The sequence below is a fragment of the Simochromis diagramma genome, unplaced genomic scaffold (assembly GCF_900408965.1).
Source record: "Simochromis diagramma unplaced genomic scaffold, fSimDia1.1 OVJJ01000669.1, whole genome shotgun sequence".
NCBI classification, from domain to species: Eukaryota; Metazoa; Chordata; class Actinopteri; order Cichliformes; family Cichlidae; genus Simochromis; species Simochromis diagramma.
Genome location: NW_024387458.1, coordinates 385070 through 403234, shown reverse-complemented (window position 1 = coordinate 403234; position 18165 = coordinate 385070). Strand labels below are relative to the sequence as shown.

At 45.1% G+C, this 18165-nt stretch overlaps 2 protein-coding genes and 1 long non-coding RNA gene across 7 annotated transcripts; 1 reads left to right on the top strand and 2 right to left on the bottom strand.

The window, feature by feature from the left end:
• LOC120722980 lies at positions 1-18103 on the bottom strand. Its single transcript, XR_005693650.1, has 3 exons — positions 18091-18103; positions 16811-16814; positions 1-174 (listed from the first exon to the last, which is right to left on the bottom strand). It is a non-coding gene; the product is annotated as an uncharacterized LOC120722980 (long non-coding RNA).
• LOC120722979 (cytochrome c oxidase assembly protein COX11, mitochondrial-like) lies at positions 3452-6198 on the bottom strand. 4 transcript variants are annotated; one of them, XM_040014187.1, is made up of 5 exons: positions 5857-6198; positions 4608-4939; positions 4382-4537; positions 4179-4304; positions 3452-3887 (listed from the first exon to the last, which is right to left on the bottom strand). In XM_040014187.1, exons 2-5 carry the CDS (start codon positions 4908-4910, stop codon positions 3699-3701), a joined length of 774 nt encoding a protein of 257 aa, XP_039870121.1. In that variant the 5' UTR covers positions 4911-4939; positions 5857-6198; the 3' UTR covers positions 3452-3698. The 4 variants fall into 4 exon arrangements, with proteins under 4 accessions (XP_039870121.1, XP_039870119.1, XP_039870117.1 ...); XM_040014185.1 differs by having other exon boundaries at positions 5896-6197; XM_040014183.1 differs by having other exon boundaries at positions 5961-6196.
• On the top strand, positions 8096-14719 carry LOC120722976 (chromobox protein homolog 2-like). 2 transcript variants are annotated; one of them, XM_040014180.1, is made up of 6 exons: positions 8096-8267; positions 8443-8626; positions 8704-8747; positions 9101-9165; positions 10732-10801; positions 10886-14719. In XM_040014180.1, the coding sequence occupies exons 3-6, from the start codon at positions 8736-8738 to the stop codon at positions 12233-12235; spliced, it is 1497 nt and encodes a 498-aa protein (XP_039870114.1). In that variant the 5' UTR covers positions 8096-8267; positions 8443-8626; positions 8704-8735; the 3' UTR covers positions 12236-14719. The 2 variants fall into 2 exon arrangements, with proteins under 2 accessions (XP_039870114.1, XP_039870113.1); XM_040014179.1 differs by having other exon boundaries at positions 8440-8626.
• Positions 18104-18165: the final 62 nt, after the last annotated feature.

Below are 18165 nucleotides of genomic sequence, written 5' to 3'. Positions count from 1 at the left end.
CGGGAACCCTCACGTTAACTTTTATTGAGTGGAAAGAAGTTAGCGTTCATCCTCCAGCTTCACTGTGTTTATGTTATGCTAACATAGCTGTGTTGCTAGCAATCACCTAGCACATCATTATGTACCAGCTAGCCCAACTTCAGTAACCCTACAAACGTCACTGCTGTCAAATTTCTTTCATTTGTTCAACTCAAAGGGAAATTCATTTTTACATTTTTCGTGGTGCATACTGCTGGAGGACTCAGGGATGAAGGTGTCTGAATCTATGTGGAGTAAGTGTTTGTCTAAAATCCACTCTGGCTCCATAAACAGTAGACACCAATTAATTCAATTTAAAATCTGACTGCACAAGATTCATCCCTCTGTCTCCCTAATGTGTGACAGGTTGGCAGACGTTGTTTCATGCTTTTTGGTCTTGTCCCTCATCCACAGGCTTTTGGTCTAATATATTTCACTGGTATTCCAGCGCATATATGAAGCCCTACAGCCTGCTCAGAGCTGCTCCCGGCTACAGTGCAGCAGCCGTTGGAGTTAGGTCTGATTGGTGCCCAGAGACTAACCCTGAGGGAATGGAGTCCCCCACTCCTCCCTTTCAGTTGAAGGTAACAGACATGATGTCCATAATACAAATGGAAGAGATCACCAAAGACTGTAAAGACTCTCTTTTGAATGTCTGGAACACTTTGTGGAGGCCAGACTGGGCTAAACTGGGCCCAGATTTGTAAACTCTATTCCAGCTTTTGGTGTTCTGTCTTGTGCTGTTTTGTGTTGTGCATGTTTGTCTGAATTAACTTTTTTTTCTGCAACACATCTGAGCCTGCTTGTTTTTGGGTTTGTTTTTGCTTTATATTTTGAAAATCCAAAAGAAAATTAAAAAAAGAAAAGAAAAAAAGGAGAATCCAGAGCCACAACCTGTTCGTCCTTTCGTTTTGGTAGATTTAGATAGTTGAGAAATTCTTCATTTTCTGCATTGGATGGATTAATCTGTGACATGAAGCTTCGTTAAAGTCTTCAAAGACTTCTTTGTTGTGGCTCATGAGGAATGCTTTCAGTTCAACCCTTTATAGAGTAAATAGTTCTTTTTTCTTTGTTTAGTTTTAACTGGTTAGCAACAAATTTTTCTTTGCACTAGAAAAAGTTTTAATTCTTTAATTTAGTTCGAGTTTTCTCAGGTTGTTAACTGTATGTTCTTGTGGTGAATAAATAACTTCACTTCGTGCGGGCATCAGTTTAAAATCCTTGAGTGTAATTTCATCAACCTGTCTGTTCCTGCAGTTTCTCTGAAGGTTCTCCAAGCTGCTGGGTGGAGTGTTTAACTCACACTGCTGCTGCAGTTTGGCTTTTAGTTAAATGTTAGATGATAAAATAATTCATCTGTTGTTGATCCCAGGCTGTATTTGCATAATTTAACAACCTGAGAATCAGGACCAGACGATTTTTACCGGGTCCTAAAATATATCAAAGCTTAGACGTGTCAGAGCATCTTCTTTGAACGTACATAAAGTGAAATCAACTCTTTCGTTCTGCAGTTAAATGTAAGTGTAAGTTCAGTCTGTGCCGACACGAAGCAGTAAAAAGACCTCTGAGCAGGTCACGTCTTTTCCTCTGCTGCCCCCTGGTGTTCAAACTGTCCATGACTCTGAAAAAATAAAAACTGAAATACATTTTTTATTTGATTCGACTGACAGGAAACATCCTGCGAGAATACTCAGCTGTGAAACTCTCAGTCATCTTTAAATAACAAAAGTAAAAACAGGACAACATGTTAGAATACACAGAAGAGTAAAAGTGAACCCGTACTGCATATATTCAGCACGACGCTCTCTTTAATTTGACTTTATTTCCAACCGCATTTATTAAATATTTATATCGTTACAGGCACAGGTTTAAACGTGTACCTGTACATGTGTACATGCACTTCCACACAGGGCATGGTGTGTTTTTCCTCCAGGCTTTAAAAGTAAAACTTTAAATGCCAGAGGAACAACCTCCTTCTAAACGTCAGTAAGACAAAGGAGCTGATAGTGGACTTCAGCACTAAGCAGGAGAGGAACTACCAGACCCCTGTCATCAACGAGTGCCCAGTGGAGAGAGTGGACAGCTTCAAATACCTCGGAGTTCACATCACGCAGGACCTGTCATGGTCCTGTCACATCAACACCGTGGTGAAAAAGGCCCGACAGCGTCTCTACCACCTCAGACGCTTGAGAGACTTCCAACTGCCCTCCAAGGTGCTCAGGAACTTTTACTCGTGCACCATAGAGAGCATCCTGGCGGGAAACATCTTAACCTGGTTCGGGAACAGCACCATGCAGGACAGACGAGCTCTACAGAGGGTTGTGCGGTCAGCTGAGCGCACCATCCGTTCCGAGCTCCCTGACCTGCACTCAATCTACAGCAGGCGGTGCTGGACCAAGGCCAGGAAGATCGTGAAGGACCTCAGCCATCCCAACAACAGACTGTTCTCTCTGTTGAGGTCAGGAAAGCGATTCCGCTCCCTGAAGACCAACACAGAGAGACTGAGGAGGAGCTTCTTCCCGCAGGCGATACGGTCTCTCAATCACACCACCACACAGTACTGACCCACACATATGGTTCTTACACACACACTGGACTTTCTGGACTTTGTTTTTTGCACAACACTGGTCACTATATTCTTCATTTCCGGTAATACTTGTACAGCTGCTGTTATTGTGTATATATATTTATATTTAGATTTCTTCATACATTCTTATATAGTTCTATATTGTGTATTGTGTATTTTGTTGTACAGTTATTTTATTTTCAACTTTAATTTATATATTTTATCTTATTCTTCCCAGTTAAATTTACCCTTCATTCTAATTTGTGTGTACAGTTATTTCTTTGTTACCCTTAATTTATATTTTATTCCTTCCTAGTTAAATTTACCCTTTTAATTTTTCTTTTAGATTTTTCATATTTATTTCCTATCTATTCATAGCCTTTCGTTTTTTTGTTTTCGTTGGGTCACGAGCAGTTGTCCAAGCATTTCACTGCATATCGTACTGTGTATGACTGTGTACGTGACAAATAAAAATTTGAATTTGAATTTTAAATGTTTGAACCTCAAAGAAAATGAAACATATTAATAAGTTTAAATCAGACATCGATATTTATCTGATGTTCCCTAAATGTTCCCTAAATGTTCGAAAACTGATGAAGAGCTGAAAGGAAACTTTGGAACAACAGGAGGTGAAACAAACCAGGAAAACAAAAAGAAATAAATGAATAAATATCATCAGAATAATAATGATTAGTGGTGCATCTGTTAATGAACACATGAAGGGAAGTTTCATGTGTTTGTTTCAGGTTTAAAGTTTTTTCCATAAATTTAATTTTCTTTGATCGCTTCTGGTTTTTCTTTTTTATAACTTTTCATATTTTTCATACTTTTTTACACTTGTAAATGTTTTCTTTTTATTTCTTTTTGTTTATTATCATGTACAATTTGTTTTTCTCCAACATCTGTGATTCTTGCTTTTGAAAGAAATGTTTTCTTGTACATTTTCATGTTGTAACTTCCTGGAAATGCTTCGACCCTCCGGCGCACAGAGCTCCTCCGTCGGGACGTTTGATGATCAGTGTCGACTTTTAATGTGACGTCAGACAGAGTGAAGAGTCTCGATTATCCGAACAGTTTTTTCCTTCGTTTCCTTGGAGAAAGGCGGAGCCCTCGCTCAGCTGTAGCTGTATCCGGGCAGAGGAAGCATCTGACCCTCTTTGGCCTCAAAGAAGGTGTAGGACAGCGTGATGGTGTCCACTCGGGCCATCCGCGGGTCGTTGTCGAACTCGGGGTCGATGTAGAAGAAGACGGGCATGTCCACCTCCTCGTGAGGGTTCAGGCGCTGCTCCTCGAAGCAGAAACACTGCAGACACACGAGCAGAGATCACGTGTTACACGTGTGATAGCGACCAGCTCGGATCACCCGCCAACGCCACGGCTTTACGTGCCGAGAGGACTCTGAGCGTCTCCGCGTAGGGCTCTCTCCCACAGTCCAAACACATCCATGAAGGTGTGAATCTAGAGTATGTGTGTGTTAGTCCTGCGACACACAGGCCACCTGTCCAGGTGTGCCCTGCCTCTCAACCTCCTGCTCACCTGTCCAGTGTGGCGAGTGTTGTGCCATTGATTGATCATGTGACTGATTATTGATTACCTGGATCTTGTTGAAGTACTGTCCGGCGTCAAAGGGCACCACGTTGTAGGTGGAGATGCCGATGATCGGTTTGTCTGTGGGGTTCTTGGCTCTGTAGAACGCCAGCGCCGTCTCCCCGGGAACCACCTGGGGACAGAGCGTGTGCGTGAGGAAGAGGAGGAGGAGGAAGTGATGAAGGATGGAGACGGAGCGCGAAGTCTTACGAAGATCTCCGTCTGCTGCGGCCTGAAGTTCCACTGCATGCTGGCGTGCGTGTCGGCGTTGAACGTCACCTTGATGACGCGCTCCTTCACCGGCGTCATTGTCGCCACCTGCTCCATGTCGTGTCCGGCCACCGCCGTGCCGCCGAGCCCTGTTGCCTGGCGACAGAAGCTGAGCGTTCAAACGAGCTCTCAGCAGCTGTGTGTGTGTGTGTGTGTGTGCGCTCACCTGGCAGTAGAGTCGATACAGCGGCACTGCGGCGTATGCCAGGCCGATCATTCCCACGCCGGCTGCGGCGATGTAGGTCAGCGCAGTCTTGTTCCTGTTCCTCCACTCCTCCTCCTGACTCTGGGTCTTCCTGCTCCGCCCCCGACTGTGGAGGCGCTGCAGACGCCACCGCCACAGGAAGTCCTTAGCCTGAGAGCGCAGCCCCCTTGGAGCGCCACAGCGAAGCGTCCGGATGCATCGCGTTAATACCACCGAGGCCTGAGGAAGGCAGAGGGGCGGCCGCAGCAGCAGAGGCAGCAACATGGCTGCAGTCAGTCACACCTGAGACTCACCTGCACGACAATCAGAGTTAGTGTGGAATAAACAGGAAGACGTGTTCTCCACATGTTTAACTCGTCAGGTGAAAACAACAATGAACCAAACTCCATTCAAAAACGACACGATTTTATGCCACCATGCCAAACTGCACCGGCTATTCAGAGTTCACAGAATCATTTGAATGTTGGTGACTTTATGTTGACACATCACAGTCTGTAAACTGAGCTTTTATTTTATATTCACCTGCACTCTACTTCAAAAATGTGCACATTTAGAAACTTTGCCCGGTAACAAAAGTTCTTAATGTGCTAAAACTTTATCAAACAGCTTTTCCACATTTTTAAAAGTCACTCTTTAATTCCGCACATTGCACACTGTGTTAGTGTGGAAGTGTTAGCAGTACACTGACCCCCAAACTACATTTACAAAAGGTTCACTTTTAAGACACTTGTCTTACAAACAAATGTAAAAATAAACACATATTTAATAAATACACATCCTGCGACAGAAAAAGTCACTCTTCAATTCGGCCAATGTGACACTTGACAAGCATCAACTCCTTAAACGTAACCGAGTCGAAAGTATCGATGACCTTCTCTCCCAGCCGATCATCGCAACAGGAAACAGTTTTTTCTGCTTTTATTCAGCCTTTCAAAAGCATCCTTCGCCGAATATTTCCACGGACACTGGTAATCATGAAAACGTGTCTCTGATCTTTTGCTGTGTGAGTCCGCGTCGTAAAACAGAGCCCGGTCTGAATTTAACGACTTTTAGTTAGAGGTTTGTAGCTGATTTAACCACAAAGAGCAGAAACGTTATCGGGGATCATCAGCTTCACAGATCTGCACTCAATAAATCTGATTTTAAATAAAGCGATCTGACAACACACACACACACACACACACACACACACACACACACACACACCTACCTGCAGCGGCTGACTGCACACGTCACGCGGCTCACTCACCTGTTGTTAAACTCTAACTGTGGACTAACTACAGAAGCTCAGTGGGAGCTTCATGGTTGAGTTACCTGTGGAGTTTCTTCGGCATTCACCTCTGCTCAGTTACCAAACATGATTCCGGAAACACTTTGGTGTAACACACAATGTGGTCCGCTCCGCCCCATAGCAACAAGCGAAGCGTTCCGCCGGCAGAGTTCCGCAGGGTAACGGATCACGTGACTGAATTTATCCGCTGAGAGATGTTGTTTAACACAAACTTCACTGTAAAAATACCAGAATAACAGGAGTCGTTTGTAGTTAATTGGTTTTCATTAAAAGCACCTAAAATATATATAAGTTAATAAATAAATAAATATTTTTAAAGCACAAAAGAGAAAATTAGACAGAAATAAAATAGATTTTACATTTAAAATGTGATTTTAAGGAAAACAGCCAAAATATGCAAATTAGGAACATCTTCAGCTTGGCCTCCAACAATCTCTAAACGATCTCTTTCACTCTTGCTGCGCTCCTTCTGTCTGAAATCACCCCTGATATTTAAAGCCTGACAGACCTGCAGCGCTGTACTCATTTCCATTTCCCAGCGCGACAGTCCAGAGACCACACTGAGGTCTCAGTATAATATTTCCCTTCCTGTTGATCGACTCTCTGGCTTAAATAACAGGCACTTTAAGTGCCTGTTATTTAAGTTAAATAAATAACTTAATTTAATAATTTAATATTTAACTTAATTTAACCTAAGTTAAATTTAAGTTAAATCCTGTTAAATCCTCTCTTAGACGTAGGCTGCTGGGGGATTCCCATGATGCACTGGGTGTTTCTTCTTCACTCACTATGTGTTAACAGACCTCTCTGCATTGAATCATACTTGTTATTAACCTCTGTCTCTCTTCCACAGCATGTCTTTATCCTGCCTTCCTTCTCTCACCCCAACCAATCACAGCAGATGGCCCCGCCCCTCCCTGAGCCTGGTTCTGTCGGAGGTTTCTTCCTGTTAAAAAGGAGCTTTTCCTTCCCACTGTCGCCAAACTCTATGAATGTTGAGTTGTTCTCTGTATGTATTTTTTTAGGGTCTACCTTACAATATGAAGCGACTGTTGTTGTGATTTGAGCTGTATAAATAAAATTTAATTGAATTTAATATTATAAAAAAATTGTAAAAGTAGTCTTTTGCATTGCGAAGTTTTTTATTAGTGTGTGCTCAAATGGCACAGTCGGACCTGTCCAGGGTGTACCCCGCCTCTCGCCCAGTTTCATTTGGCACCCTGAATTTGATCAGCAGTCATGAAAATGGATTGTTTTAGTTTGAACACTATGATAACAGCTTTGAGCTGATTATGCATTTGTTCTGATGACACCGCTCCTGAAAATAAACTCTCCTAGCAGCAAATATCACAACTACAACAGGTATAGGTTTTGTGGAGTTGGCAGTAAACTTAATGTCATACAAATTAATTTTTGTATGACTCATTTAAATGTCCTCCTGAACGTGAAACTCCTACAAACACACAGGCTGTAACGCGAGCTACAAAAATACCTCTGCTCACAATTTTCACTCACAAACTGACTCTGAGCCTCTTTGTTAGGTTTTTGTTTGGTTTATATGACCTCCATAAAACACTGGCACGTTGGAACATGTGTCCTAACCCGTTTAAGTAAGATCAGCGTCTTCTGCAGTTCTCAGCGCACGGCTCTTCTCTTTTCCTAAGTCCTTATCATATCTCCTACCAACTTTTCCTTGACCTCAGTGTTTTCATCGAGGTCAAGGAAAGCAGGTTAGGAATATGAGATAGGAGGTACTTGTGGACACCCAGAGGTTTATTCCAAAGTCCTGAGCAGTGCCACATGAGACCCTTTAAACAGCAGCTCCATGTTTCTACAGTGGATCTGTGGGTATATGAGCACATTTCTGTTGAGCCAATGTGACTGTGATGAACAGAGCGATCAGCTGCACTAACCACTGCTGCTCAGAGAAACCTGATGGACTCGGCTGAATCTTCTTTCAGAGACAAAGAGGACGCAACTGCAGCTCTGCTCCCTCACACGTTTACTTTCACTTCTGGAAAATGACATTGAACTAAATTGAAAACATGTACAGGCAGAGGCGGAGCAAGAAGTGGAATGTCTTGCTCCACCTCTGCCTGTAGATGTTTGCATTTCCTGCTTCTCCCATTAGGATCAGCTGGTTTGTAACCGCTAACTGGTGTAGCAGGAGTGGATCCTGAATTTACACATTAATGACGGCGTCAGGGGATCAGGAGAAACTCAGCTGTTTTCTCTGAGCTGAAATGATGCTTGAAGTTTAAAATGTTAGAAAGTCATTCTTGAAACCTCTGAGTTTTTCTCTCCTTTCAGCCTGCTGCAGGTTACACCAGGTTAAAAGCACATGTTCATCTACATTTCTGTATTTTTATTATGTAAAAAAAATGTAAATATATTTTTATGTTCATATGTATTTGTATTTTCTAATTAGAGTTCTTAAATATATACAACAATAATATAAATTATTACAGTATATTATAATGATAATGCTATCATTATTAGTAGTAGTAGTAATCTGGAGGCCGATTCGATTCACCGCCTAGCCTGGCTCTGGTCGTTGACGCTGTGAGGGGAAGTACGGTGGCCGGCAGGAAGAAACGCGCTGGTAGTGCGGGGAGCTGCAGCCATGGAGGGGGTCACCGTCGGCCAGGTGTTTGACGCGGAGTGTATCCTCAGTAAGCGGCCCAGGAAGGTAAGCTCAGCGCCGGTGGCCCGGGTGTGGTGTGGTTCCGCTCGGCCCGGCCCGCTGTGACTGTTCTGTCTCCGCAGGGAAAGTTCGAGTACCTGGTGAAGTGGAGAGGATGGTCCTCCAAGTAAGTAGCTCGCTAGCTGCTAACGGCTAACGGTCATAACAAAGCCGGGCCGCGGCTCGGTTCGCGCCGCCACCGGGGCTCCTACCGCGGCACACGGGGGGAGAAGCACGGCCGGTACCGACCCATCGGCGCCCGGCGTCGATCCACGGCCTGCCGGCGGGCACGTCCAGCTCCAGGACCGCAGCAGCTGAGGCTCGGCCGGTCCTGCGCCACCGAGCAGCCTGATGTTGATTTGCTGACATGTTTTGTATTTGTGGATAACGCTGGCAGCTGTGCGTGGGCCTCCGTGATGGCTCCACACAGAAAACCCGCTCGTGTCCGTCCTGAATGTGAAATGTTTGTCGTGTTTTCAGGCACAACAGCTGGGAGCCGAGGAGAACATTCTGGACCCCCGGCTGCTGGCAGCCTTTCACAAGAGGTCAGTTTGTCCCCAGACTGCAGGTAAACTCAGGTGTGCTCCACGTCCACCTGCGTGGAAGCTCACCTGAAGGGCCTGAGAGAGGAGCAGTCAGGGAGCTCCTCCCAGCCGCTCGTTCAGTTAAACATCTTAATATTTGTAATGTTTTTAATCATAATTTAAATAAGCAGTTAAAAGTAACTTTGTTAAGAAAGGTTGTATAGTAACAAAATGTATTTAATATTATTTAATATTTATAAAAATATAAACATGTCATATCAGAATTGATAAATTATATATTTAATTTTACTGATAGTTATAATTGCTGAAATAAAGTCCTGCGATTCTTAGTGTCAAAAAGATTTAAAATAATATAAAAATGTGTTTTGTCTCTAATATACATATGAATTAATTACATATTAAAATAAATGTAATTAATGAAATAATAAATTTCATTATTAGTAAACGTTACTGTCACAGTAAGATAAATGTATAGATATATATTTTAAAAAGTTAATGATGGCGTCAATAAATAATAAATTATTAAGAGACTAAAAATATGTATATTACATACTTTACATATTTATATAATGTAATTAATACATTTAATTTATTATTGAAAATATAGAAATGTTATTATATTCTGCAGCACTGTGGTTAGCACTGTTGCTGCACAGCAAGAAGGTCTCTTTGTGTGGAGTTTGCGTGTTCTCCCCGTGTTTGCGTGTTCTCCCCGTGTTTGCGTGTTCTCCCCGTGTTTGCGTGTTCTCCCCGGGTACTCCGGCTTCCTCCCACAGTCCAAAGACATGCAGTTAGTGGGGACAGGTTAACTGATGAATCCAAATTGCCCATAGGTGTGAATGTGAGAGCGATTGGTTGTCTGTCCCTGTGTGTTGGCCCTGCGACAGACTGGCGACCTGTCCAGGGTGGACCCCGCCTCTCGCCCTATGACAGCTGGGATAGGCTCTAGCGCCCCTGAAAAGGATAAGTGGAAGCGAATGGATGGATGGATGTTATTATATGTTATGTATTTTAAATATGTTACATATTATATGTTAATAAATTATTATTCTAGTATTCAAACAGAAATATATGTAAATAATATATAAAAGAATTAATGTATTAAACACTAATAGTAATAATAACAAATATTCAAATTACTTTTAAAAGAATGATGTATATTGAATGTATTTAATAATAAAATTGCAATTTAATAATTATATTATGTGGACATGTAATAAATATATATTCGATATGTAATTTCATATTGATGGGTGAGCAGGCGCCCAGGTTCGAGTCCAACCTGTGGCCCCTCCCTCTCTCTGACCGCTCTCGTCTCTCGTCACTTTCATTTAAGGAAAAATATAAATATATGTACATGTAACTATTTAATTTCATATTTATGATTTTAATGAATGGAAACAAGCAGCAGAATCAAAGAAATAGACAAACTGACAGATCTTTGTCACATGTGACGCGCGTCAGTTCACGAATCATTTCACGCTTGTTTTTATGAAAGAACGACGTGTTGAATATTTGGACTTGCTGTCTGCGTGTTTAAATAAAGTTTGTTTCGATCTGTTCCAGAGAACAGGAGCGCGAGCTTCTGTTTCAGAAGAAGGGAAAGAGGCCGAGAGGACGACCTCGAAAGATTCAGGTGAAACACGCCGACCCCGCCTCCTGATTCTGTCTCATGACTTCTGACCCCTCTTGCTCATCCCGTTCTGTTTCTGTTCTGCAGCCAGCGCCCACCGTCACGAAGGACGACCGCTCCTCGTCCTCCTCTTCCTCTGGCCTGTCATCAACCGCCTCCTCGTCTTCCTCAGAGGATGAAGAGCACACAAAGAAGGTGAAGCCCGCCCCCCGCGTCCACCCCGTCCCTCAGAAGAGGCCTCAGATCCTGCTCGCCAAACCTGACACCCCCCGAAAGAAGAAGCGAGGGAGGAAGCCGCTGCACCCCGACCTGAGGGCTCTAAGGCAGGCAAAGAGCCGCCCTCCCCCGCCGCCTTCTCCACCACGCCACCAGCAGCTGCCCAGAGACGAGCCGCGGGCCAGCGTGAAGAAGCCACTGCAGCCGGCCAGCTTCACCTACACCGGCCTGAGCCGGAGCGCCAGAGAGGAGGCCGGCTCCGCCTCCCAGACCTCCTCTGCCTCCTTCTCCCAGGCCTCCAAACCCGGTGGGCTCGGCTGCATTTGGACCAATCGCTCGCTCTCAACCTCCTCCCTGTCCTCCAGCTCCACCTCCCAAAACAAAGCCACGCCCACCGCACAGAATAAGAACTCTCTGTCAGAGCTGAAGCGCTCTGTCCCGGAGATCGGCAGAGGAGACGGCTTTAAGGTGACGCCTCTGAAGCAGGGCGGAGCCTCTGGGTCGCTGGGACTGCACAGCAGCTTTGGAGGAGGCGCAGTGGTGCACCGCCCCCTGCTGGCTCAGAGGAGGCAGGATGGCAGCGGTGGTCAGAGCGGGGTGGCTCCACACAAGCATCTGAGCACGAGTTTGTCCAAACCGCCATCGTCAGCATCGCCGTCGCCCCGAGACAGAGCCAGCCAGGCGCTGAGCCTCCGCGCCCTTAACCTGCAGAGCGTCGGCAAACTGCCGCCCACGAGCGGCCTTCAAGGAAGCAACACTAGCGGGGTAACGGTAGCAAGAGCGAACCCACGGAGTAGTGGCAGTGGGATGGTCGTAAAAGGAGGAGCGAAAGATGCTCGCACTGGAGGCGGAGCTCCAGAGCAGGGCGTGACGAAGGACAAACTGACGGGTGGTGGCGCTGCTCGAGGGAATAGTGGCGTGAGGCAGGACGGCCGTAAACACGCGCTCGGCTCTCAGAACAGGAACCTGAACGAGCTGAGCACCGGCGACTCCGACGAGACTAGCACCAGCGAGTCAGAGACGGAAGACGCTCTGTTTCCTAGCAACAGCAGACCCAGCCGCGGCAACAACGCCACCGACTCTGACACGGAGACGGACTGGAGGCCGGCGCGGAGCCTCCTGGAACACGTGTTCGTCACAGACGTCACAGCCAACTTCATCACGGTGACAGTGAAGGAGTCGCCAACCAGCGTGGGCTTCTTCAGCTCCCGGAACCACTGAGCCGGGCATCTGCTCGCTTCCTAGAACAGCTCAGGGTTCCTACACCTCTCTGGAAATCCAACACTCAGTCATTCCCGGCGCCTCCAGGACGACCCTTCGGTTCCAAGAAACAAAAACACGGTGGAGAGATCGGATCGAGCAGGAAGCTCCTCACAGTCGGCAGTAGGAACCCTGACGTTCAGACCCCGTTCACACCTGTGATCAGTCTGCCGACCTTTAATCTGCAAACAGGTCACCTTCACAGGGTCAGAGGTCAGGCGACTTTCATACCTTTTTAGACCTTCCTACCTTCCTGTTAGGACGGAAAATGTATTAAAAAAAGTCAATAAAACAAAATGTTCCCTTCCTCTGAGATGTAATACACTACGACTGCCAGGAGGGGGCGCTAATGTAGGGGCTCAGAGTCGTCTGATTGACAAACACAGTTTTAAACTAAACGATGTGAAAATGTTACTTTTTGTATCTAAAGATGAGAATTTGTGCTTGTAACGATAATTACGATTACGCTGTCCTCCATCTTTAAAATGTATTACCCTTCCAGGACCTGAAGCTCAGTCAAGCTCCACTCTGACAGCCAAACCATCTGTTCTCTGATTGGATTGTTAAATTTGTGATTCACGTGATATTGACCAATCAGCTGAAAGGAAGAAAATTGGGTCAAAATTTGTACTTGTAAGTTGAAAGTGACAGAGGGAGCAGAGAGGTTTACACTGATCTGTAACCTTAACAAAAAAAATGTGTAACCTGTGTAAATATTTTTTAGACACACAAATTCTCATCTATAGATGCACAAACATAACGTTTCTTTAGATATTTTAGTTTACAAAGTTCTAAAAAGATTTACGAGCACAGTTTGACTCCACACTAATGAACCTAACAGCTGGTTGCTGCCATCATGGAGGGAAAAGTCTGTATGTTTGTTTGAAGCAGCGTTCCTGCAGGATCGTCCTCGCAGTTTAAAGTTTCGTCTGTACGGAGCACGCTCAGGTCGAGCAAACAAACTCGTTGTCTGCATATAAACACTCCCGCCTCACCTCTGGTTTCTCTCTGTCTTAAACACAGAGAGCGTCAGGTGTTTGTCAGGAAGGTGTTCAGGTATGAAAGTAGGTCAGGCCCAGGTCCCACGCAGCTGAGACCAAACCAAAGTCAGGATGAGGCTTTGATGATGTCGTAAATAACACATTGATTTCATTGGCTGGAAGCCCCTCGAAGCTGGCGCAGGCTTCTGCACCCTCTGCTTAAAAAGGAAGTGACGTCCTTCTCGGAGCTTCCTGATCAACTCAAGCTTCCCCACAGACCAGCCAAAAAACCCTGGAAGACAGAATTATTGATCCGATTGTTTCTGAGCGACACGCCGCCCACATCCACAGCTACTGTCACTGACTGTCACAGCCAGCGGCTCCGAGGTGTCGGCGGTCGCTCGGCGCCACGTGAAACCACGCCACTATGAGTTGGTTTGTTTCTCGTCCGAAAATCCTTTTTGTTCAGTCGCCCGATAAAAATATGATGGAAACCGTCCGCTCGGTTTTTCTCACATCGCTGAAGCGTCTCGGGTCGCGTCACGGATGCGTTTTGGTGCTACGCCGCTTACAGCACAGTCCGACTACTCTGGCGTCCTTCAGGAGGCTTTGTGTGCTCGCCTCCTCAGGTCCGATGGGTGTCTAAACGGGGTCTGGACTCACAGGTGGACAGCGCCTCTCCGGTGCCTCAGGTTCCCCCCTCACAGCAGGACTGTTGGACCGCCGCTCGGCGGGATTAGCTCCAGGAGGACATTTGTGTTTGTTGGACGTACGTGGCTTCTTCCAGGGCAGCATGTTTAAAAAAAGAAGTTTCCTCCAGCCGTCGTCTTTCAGTTCTCTTTGGACCAAAGCTGTTACGAATGTGTCTCGTTCTCAGTGTGGTATCGACAGTGTTTCGTGCACTACGTGCAGTATAAGCTCATGAGACATCCCATAATCACTTCTATATATGTACATATATATATTTAGCAGTTTTGTACCATTTGAAACCATCGCCGTGTCTTTTGGAGGTGAAATATGTGTTAATTTATATTTGTAAATATGTTTTTCATGTGATATGTAATGATCTATGGGTGCTCATTTTGGCTTTTAGCGTCACGCACCTGTAGCCTGAAATAAACCGGAAGCACCTGAAACTTCACGGCTCGGCGTGTCTGTGCGCTGCCGTGTTTCACCACCAGGTGGCAGCGCTGCACAGAGAGCAAAGTGGATGCAGGTGCTCGCTGACGGTTGATGACCAGGAAAAGTTTTAAATGAATGCAGTTAACAGGAAGTTTGCAGGTCATACGTAGGTCATATGATGTCACACCAGTGACATCATCAGGTCACATGGTTGGAGCGTCCAACTGGGACAAAGCACTGTTAATAAATCAGCTCCTGTAATAATGTGATAAACGCAGAATTGATTTTTCTTGTGTTAAAAATGACATTAATTAAGCTGTAAATAAAATTACATATTAATAGACTGATTGTTTTAAAAATATGTTTAAAATAAAAAAGCAAATATTTTAAACATTTAAAATGACTAAATTATAATTAAAATGTTTTTCAAAACAATATTAAAAAGATCAAAATAAAACACCATGAATAAATATTAGAATTTAAAAAACCGCCTTAATTGTGATTTAATAATAATTATTAACGGGGAATGTGATGAATAATTAAAAAAGTCAATTACAAAGTAAAATACTGAAATTAAAAAAGTTAAAAATGTTTTGTGTAAAATTGTATTTTAATAAGCAAACCAAGACATTTCAGAAACTATAAATAATGAAATCAAATCTGTTGTCAGGTTGATGCCACAGCAGCCATAAATAAACGGTTTCTTCTTTATGTTTAACGGTGACTCTTTAAGGAGAAACGAGAGTGAAGCACATGACCGTCGTGGTTATCGTTCCATTAACATACAAACTGGACTGATAACTTCTCAGTTCTCACAGACGTGTCGGCTCAGACTGTAAAAATAGGAATTCAGTTTATTATTTCTAATAAGTAACATACGTTTTAGTGTTTCGCAGATTTTTAAAATATTTGTGTTTTGGTTTTATGACAATAAAAATGGTAAGATTTTAAATATAGACATAAATATAATACAGGTAGCAGGACCTCGTCAATGTTTCTTCATTTTTTCTGTTTTTTGTACTGAATTTGATAAAAAGGTGTTTTACAGGCGCAGCTCCTCCAACTGGAATCAGCTGAAAAGTCATAAACACGTCTTTAAAAAACCTGAGATGATATTTCTGAGATGAATTTTAAACGGCTTAAGCCAGGGGTCCCCAATCCCAGTCCACGAGGGCCGGTGTCCCTGCAGGTTTTAGATGTGTCCTTGATCCATCACAGCTGATTTAAATGGATAAATGACCTTCTCAACATGTCCTGAAGTTCTCCAGAGGCCTGGTAATGAACTCATCATGTGATTCAGGTGTGTTGACCCAGGGTCAGATCTAAAACCTGCAGGACACCGGCCCCCATGGACTGAGATTGGGGACCCCTGGTTTAAGGCCTCAGAGTTAATCATGAGGGGGCGTGGTCAGATAGGCCACACCCTAATCGTGAAACTGACATTGGGGTAAAATGATGCTCAGAGACAGATTTTATATCGGGCTGTGGACGAGTTCATTTTAACTCTGTGGGTCTGACTCAGTGTGGAGCCTCCAGTGGACTTCAGGGGAACTGCAGCTTTGTTTCCTTCACTTTGAGCTTCCAGGTTTTCATGAAAAACTCCGAGCTTCTGTTTGGGATTCACGCAGAAACAAAACACGACAGCGAGAGACGTCAGATTAATGCAGGCGTCACACACTGATGTCTGCAGGTCGCTCTGTGTGTGTGTGTGATTTATGGTCAGAGCCGAGCAGAGAGGTGGAATTTTCCCAAAATATGTTTGAGTAAACTGCTGGGAGACAGCAGCCCTCACAGCTCGCTGGTGTGCATGAACAGTTTGAACAGTGTGGGGCAGTGTAACCCCCCCCCCCCCGAGCTGCACGCTACAGCGATGGAGGACGCCGCTTCTCTCCGACTCCTGGTAATGCAGCTGTTGTCCTGAGGACTCAGAATGAGACACACCTTCACTCACAGGTGGAGAAGTTATGGTTAGTTCACTGATGGAGGAGCGCAGGCAGCTACACATTACTGCCCCCTTGTGGCTGCTCCTGACGCTACAGTTGCATCCAAATAACTGAAAATGAAAATTATGAAGTTTTCATTAAATTTGTACCTGAGTGTGTTATTTATTCTAAACGTTGGACACATTCTGTTTAGTCAGAAATCAAATAAATAAATCAAAGTAATATTACATGAATAACATTAAGGGTTATGAGAAATGTTAGAAGTAAAAAAAATGCTAAAACAAAAAATTGTTGAATAAAAACCTGAAAAAGACTCTTCAGCAGCTCTGTGTCTGCAGACGGAGGCGTCTCCCTGCTGCCACAAATACAGCCAGACTGCCATCAGCCTGCTGCTGTGAGACATCCAGCAGCTGACCTTCAGCGATCATCTGCATCACCCAGCCACGACCCGAGGATGTGACCTCTGACCGGAAGACCCTGACTGTGTTTACTCTGCTGACCCCCCCCCCCCCCACACACACACACACACACACACATATACTCAATGATGCATGCTGCCTTGTACAGTATGACCTGTACATGTCCAGAAACCTTGGAAACTCCTCACGCTGCTCCACCTGCGTCAGCAGCTCATCACTAACCAGGAGTGGATGCTCCACCCTTTTCTCTGAGTGGGAGGTGCTCATTCTCATTCCTAATGCTTCGCACTCAGCTGCAAACTACCCCAAGCTGGAGGTCGCCATCTGATGAAGCCAAGACAACCACATCTGAGACCACAGAGTCCAACACGCTCCACCCTTGGCTACACCCAGATTCTTTGAGAAAGGAACCACCAGGAGCGAGTCGGGCTTTGCTGAAAACCCAGCAGAGGCTAAACACTCGTGATCAGCTTGTGTCCTGCTGTGCTCGGGGCATGCCGGTCTGTGATTGGAGGATCGGTGCTTCGTGCAGTCTTTAAACCAGGGGTCCCCAATCTCAGTCCACGAGGGCCGGTGTCCCTGCAGGTTTTAGATGTGTCCTTGATCCATCACAGCTAATTTAAATGTCTAAATTACCTCCTCAACATGTCTTGAAGTTCTCCAGAGGCCTGGTAATGAACTAATCGTGTGATTCAGGTGTGTTGACCCAGGGTGAGATCTAAAACCTGCAGGACACCGGCCCTCGTGGACTGGGATTGGGGACCCCTGCTGTAGAGGAACTACAAACATATTCTTGACTACACTCGATGTAGAATAAAGTGCTGCAGGAAGCGTCTGCCTGCTGGGAAACAGGAAAACAATTCAGGAAATTCCAGAAATGGAGGAAAAAATGTGTCGACTCTAAAACAGAGAGACTCTGCACGTTTGTGACATTTTATATAGAAATGAAAGAAATGAAAGAAATGAAAGAAATGAAAGTATATTTCTACAGCGCGAGTGTCTGTGTGCTGCTCATCGTCTGTCTCTGGTTACTAATGTTGTGTTTACAGGTTTTACACACTGACACGTTTGTTGCACCACGGGAAGTCCAGCACGGCACGCTGACTGCGGTGTACGCGTCGGCTCCTGGCAGTCTCCTCTGAACATGGGGTTTATGACGTGTGGGCGGGGACGCCGGCGGCGGCCGGGCCAGCCGGATGGGTGGCCACAGATGCCGGCTGTCTCCTCGCACTGCAGTGAAACCCTTGAAACACGTGGGTGTGACATCCGACATCTCCCACTCATCCCACCTGCAGTCTGTTTTCCAGGCGCTCCGTCTCTGCTGCACAGACTCAGCGTGACTCCGAGTGAACTCATCATTTATGTAACTGTGCCACAAAACACGGCCTGAAATCATGAAAACGCGTCAGACATGGCAGATTTATTTC